Source organism: Triticum urartu, chromosome 3, assembly GCF_003073215.2.
Source record: "Triticum urartu cultivar G1812 chromosome 3, Tu2.1, whole genome shotgun sequence".
In the NCBI taxonomy this organism is placed as follows: domain Eukaryota; kingdom Viridiplantae; phylum Streptophyta; class Magnoliopsida; order Poales; family Poaceae; genus Triticum; species Triticum urartu.
Window position 1 is genome coordinate 690230828 of NC_053024.1, and position 5901 is coordinate 690236728.

Here is a 5901-nt window from a genome sequence, read left to right on the forward strand (position 1 = left end):
AAAAGATGTCGGGTGTTGCAAAATTCGCCACGATTGTCTTGCCAGGAGTGCAAGATTAAAAAGCTCGAAATCTCTAAAACCAAGGCCTCCCATGAATTTTGGTTGGGTCATAGTCTTCCAAGATACCCATGCCGGTTTTCTTTTCCCATCTTTACTTCCCCATCAGAATTACCGAATGAGTTTATTAAGATGCTCGCACAGTCCCCTTGGCAATTTAAAACAAGACATAGAATATACCGGTACTGCTTGTGCAACTGATTTGGCATAAGAACTAGGTAAGTCTGATTAATGCTTTCTGCACTCTCACGTCCTTCAATAATTTTAAGAACAGCAGCAGTCACCTCGGTTCCACAAACGCCCCAATGCTTCTGTTGCAAACGAACCTGGGGCAAGTCCAGCCTGTTAAAGAACGAGAGATGGGCTAAGCCCAGGCCCGGCTTAATGCATCCGCTAGAAATAAAACCTACCTCTCTCCTCTCCGTTCGCCGCCGCCGTCACTACCACCACAACTCCACTCGCTCTGCTCGCCGGACAGATCGAGGGCTCGCACCAACCGGCGAGGCGGAGGCGACCATGGCGGACACCGCAAGAGCAAGAGCGCCGCCTCCCAACCGCAGCCTCCCGGAGGAGATCCTCATCTGGGAGATCCTGGTCCGCCTGCCCCCCAAATCCCTCCTCCGTTGCCGCGCCGTCTGCCCCGCCTGGCGCCGCGCCACCTCCACCCGCGACTTCCTCCTCGCCCACCACGCCCGTCAGCCCACCCTCCCTCTCCTCGACGACTTGAGCAGCATCGGCTACGGAGGCCACTCCTTAGACACCATCCCCAGCCCCTCTCCCTTGGAGCACCAGGCCGCCACCGGCCGGCTCCAGTCCGTCGTGCGATTTGATGATGCCTACTTCCGCCTGTTCGCCTCCTGCGACGGCCTCCTCCTTCTCTCCATGGCCACTGGCTACTTAGTCCTCTGTAATCCGGCGACTCGTCAGTTTGCTCGTCTCCCGCTCCTTCCTGGCTTCATACCCTTGGGGATGTATCCACACAGCCCAACTGGAACTGGGGAGTACCGACTATTGCTCTACCTGTCTTCCTCGGAACGGGCACCTGACGCTCAAGCTGGCTGCTACATCCTCTCTCTAGGCTCCGGCCAGCTGCCCAGGCACATAGGGTGCAGGGATGTGGAGAGACTCATAAACACCTTCGGATCTGTCATGTTCCATGCTAGCCTACATTGGCACCGGCACAATGTGATAATGGTATTTGACACCATAACCGAGTTGTTTCGTGAGATGTCTGCTCCGGTTGTTCCTGGCCCCATCAACCTGTTTGAGATGGATGGAATGCTTGCCGCCTCCATCTTCACTGATCCAACGACATCCATTGATATCTGGATGGCACAGGACTATGACAATGAGGTTTGGGCCTTCAAATATCGGGTCAATTTGCCGGTTGCAGAGCTCACAGCACAGTTTGGGAAGATTAACAAACGTTGCTGTGTGGTGTTTGCCTCTTCGGATGGTCATGCGCTTGTGCTGGCCAAATTTGGAGATTGGCTGCTTCAGGTTGATATGGATGGCAAGTTGGTTGCCAGTTTCCATGGCAGAGGCATTGGTCCTACTCAAAATCGGCTGAAACAATCTCTTGTTCAGCATACCTTCTTTCCCACACTTGAGGGTTATGTTGTCAACGCGTCACCTTTCATCTGACCAGATGATTATGTTGTCAACACACAGCCTTTCATCTGAGGGAGGTTGATTGTGGTAATGCTTCTTATGGGCCTGGCTCCCCGTGTCCGTTTGAACTGCAGTATGTATTAACTGCATCCACTATGAGGCCGCTAGCTTCTTTTTTGATCCATAAAAAATTATGATCAAGAAGCTCTCAGTGTTACATGGTTGTGTTATATTTCTCTAAATATCCTTTTGGGCTGAAGTGGCTGCCGTGAGTGCAGATGCTAAAACTACAAATCATTTGGCTGACATGAGTGTTGATGCTAAGACAATCCTAAAATAAGCTGGACAAATGAAATATGTACTGATAAGAGAAGAAAGGTTATCATTGGTTAGCCTGTGTTCCTTTCTTTTGGTTCAGTGTTTGAAATGTTGGCAACTGTTCTGACTCGTGTCACTGTTCTCTTGAACCGGAGAATAGATCCCCTCCCCCCTCCCCTCTCTCCCTTTATGTAGTAGTTTGTCTGTACTCAAGGTAGCAATGTAGCTGCCTCTTCTCTCTGTTTACTGAATTGAACAATTGAATTATATCCGTTTACCGATGTCTTCATTTGTAGAGTTTATCTGATGGTCTTCTTAATACTAAAACTTAGCACACGGGTGTCTTGTTTCTATTTTTTGGCTGTAGCTAGCCGATTATCTACTTGTTGGCTAGCAAGTTGCACCTGATTTTTAGAAGAGCTTGGAGCACTACTCTTGTTATATTAAGTGATTAAATTATAGTAGCTTTTCCGAAATATTCTGCTGCAATTCATTCCTTCTTCATGAATCAATTGCATCATTTGGAATGTTCTGCTGCAATTCATTCTTCATGAATCCCTTGCATCATTTGAAATATTCTGTTATAATTTCAGGTTCTTGTTGCATCATTTGGAATCATCAGTTCACTTTGGCTGCTAACTATTTTAATGAATTAATATTATACCGACACTATTCCTTTGAAAATTAGGATCACCTATGTAGAGTTGATAGCAAAGATGAGAAAGGACTAATTGGGGCTGGTGTTTGTGGCACCCTTTTTACTCGTGTTTTTTACTGGTTAAGTGATTAAATTATAGTAGCTTTTCCGAAATATTCTGCTGCAATTCATTCCTTCTTCATGAATCAATTGCATCATTTGGAATGTTCTGCTGCAATTCATTCTTCATGAATCCCTTGCATCATTTGAAATATTCTGTTATAATTTCAGGTTCTTGTTGCATCATTTGGAATCATCAGTTCACTTTGGCTGCTAACTATTTTAATGAATTAATATTATACCGACACTATTCCTTTGAAAATTAGGATCACCTATGTAGAGTTGATAGCAAAGATGAGAAAGGACTAATTGGGGCTGGTGTTTGTGGCACCCTTTTTACTCGTGTTTTTTACTGGTTAAGTGATTAAATTATAGTAGCTTTTCCGAAATATTCTGCTGCAATTCATTCCTTCTTCATGAATCAATTGCATCATTTGGAATGTTCTGCTGCAATTCATTCTTCATGAATCCCTTGCATCATTTGAAATATTCTGTTATAATTTCAGGTTCTTGTTGCATCATTTGGAATCATCAGTTCACTTTGGCTGCTAACTATTTTAATGAATTAATATTATACCGACACTATTCCTTTGAAAATTAGGATCACCTATGTAGAGTTGATAGCAAAGATGAGAAAGGACTAATTGGGGCTGGTGTTTGTGGCACCCTTTTTACTCGTGTTTTTTACTGGAGTTTCTGGTTGTTAATTTGAGCGTTAGGGATTGTTTCCTATTCAGAGTTTTCAAGAAACTGTCGTGCCCAATTTCCATCCCCACACAATACTGTTTGGTAACTTACCTAAAGTTGTATTATTATCGGCTAGTGCAAGCAATCAGCTGCCATCGTAAGGAAAAAATAGTTCACTGTCAGGTAAGCTTGCAGTTCAGATTATGAGGTACTAATCTCTTGAGCTGTGAAGGACATGTGCGAAATGATCTGGAAGTTAACATTTGCACTTGCGCCATGATAATACAGACTTTGTGGTCGGGTAGATTGTTATTTGATGAGTAGTGGACCTGCAAATAAATTGTTGAATATACTTGATTCTTCACAGATGGCCTTGCAGGATTGTTCTGGAAACAGATGCAAATGCGATATCTGAGAAGGTGCCAGACCATCGATTGGAAGGAGCTGGATCCTTCACTGAGCAGGTATAACACAGTTGTGATAATGATTTGAGCCGAAGCCTCTCTAGTTCCACATGACCTTTTCTCTACCACATTTGCAGATGATAAGCCAAGCCGTAGCGACTGCGGAAGTGCACATCACAAGGTCTCTTCTAAAGTAGCGTGTGTAGGCATCTTTCAGGTTGATGATAGAACTTGCATTGAACTCCTATGTTTCCTCCTGCAGCATAGTGCACCAAGTTTGCAAGAAAGAAAATGAGTTGAATCCTCCTCTGTATGAGTGAGCATAGTGCATCATCTATGGCTGTGGTTGTTGGCATTTTGTTTGCGGAGATGTGTGTCCAGCCCAAGTGCCTAACTGGTCACCAGATTCCTAGGTCTTTAAGGAACTTGTGATCTGTGCAGTCATTGGTCCTGTTGTTTTACCTCCCTTTGGTGAAATATGAGCAAGCATGTTGATGGTCAAAATGGTTTTTTGTTAAGGGCAAGCATGTCTATTCTGCAAATAAGGAGACAACAAAACACTTGAAAATCTTGGGTCGGCGTGTCGCAGGCACTGGCGTGTCGTGACAAAACATGATAGGAAGAGAGTTACCCTGGACCTGGAGTGCAACATATGTGGGAATGGGTCTGAAGACGCCCATCATGCTACTGTGTGTTATACCAACTAACAACGCAGTGGCATTATGAGCTGAGCTGCGGCAAGTTCTGAAGAGGCACCCAGAAATTCAGGCCCTGACAGATTGTGAGTGGAGGAGATCAGAAGTAAAGTCCTGTTGAGGCTGTGGTGCTGTTTGGAGGAATGGTGTTATTGTTCACAACAAAGTTGATGGTACACCATTGGTGCCTCAGTTGCCTTCCTCCCGAATTATTTTTTCCTGTACCCAACCTGATTACCATGTGTGTGGCCGTAAGAAGCTGACCATTTTAAGGAACCAATGCTTCATCTGATGTTCGATCTTAACATATGATCGAGAAATAAAACTTGTACTGATCTGCAGAGCCATGATCTTTTATTCTCTGTAACCGGTGCAATGCGGGTGAATTGGGTCCACTATTATGTGCAGAGCCATGATCTTACCAAGTGGCAACTGATTTTCTTACAAGAGCTAGGAGAATTATTTTAATTGAAAGATTGCATTAATTATGAGCAACTTTTCGATGAAATGCTCTGTTTGCAGTTCATGATTCCATTGCATTTGATTAGGTATTGAAACACAAACATACTGTTATAATTCTGCCTTTGGGTTGCATCTTGTATGGTTTGGAATAATATTAATCATTTCAGTTTAGTGGCTAAGTTTAAGGAATCAATGCTTCATGTGATGTTTGATGTTAAGATAAGCTGGAGAAATGAAACTTGTATACTGATAAGCAGAAGAAAGGCTATCATGGTCAAGCGCAGGTCCCAGATTGTCTTCCCTTTAGATTCTGTAAGTGCCAGCCACGTATTCCTTTTTTTTTTCTTTGACTGTTGCAGTGTGTATGAATTAGGTGCACTATGAGCCGGCTAGACAAGTTATAATCAAGAAGCTTTGACTGTTTATTGGTAGTGTTCTTCTCAGTACTTAGGGCCAGTTCTTTTGAGCTGTGGCTTGTGCATAAGCCGCAGTGAAATTAAGCCCAGGAGAAGCTGCAGTGAAAATAAGCCCCCTGTGAATAAGCCATCCAGTTCTTTTTTTTTGTTTCTATTTATTCAACTTATTTTCATATATACTAGTGAAAAGTCTGCGGTACCCTTGGACTGTAATTTTGTTCTCGTTAAACAATATTGAGTTATGTCGTAGTTGTAGTGGAGAGCTGGAGTGGGGCGTCCCTCGAGTACAAGAACAATGGACAGACCTCCAGGAGCGGGGCGTCCGAGCAGATCTGTAGCTGCGTCGGCTACCCAGGAGACTCCATGCGAGCGACGACTGCGGCGCCGGTGGCGGCGGCTGGTGGTGATTGGCGGAGGGAGCCTGGACGGTGGCGGGGGAAGGCAGGACGGTGGCGGCGGAAACCCTACGTGCTCCACTCCCACTACTTTCTGAC

General features: G+C 44.7%; 1 protein-coding gene across 1 annotated transcript; it reads left to right on the forward strand.

The window, feature by feature from the left end:
• The first annotated feature begins 477 nt into the window (after window positions 1-477).
• LOC125549187 (F-box protein At5g49610-like) lies at window positions 478-5025 on the forward strand. The gene has a single exon (XM_048712657.1). It carries the CDS (start codon window positions 574-576, stop codon window positions 1699-1701), a length of 1128 nt encoding a protein of 375 aa, XP_048568614.1. The 5' UTR covers window positions 478-573; the 3' UTR covers window positions 1702-5025.
• Window positions 5026-5901: the final 876 nt, after the last annotated feature.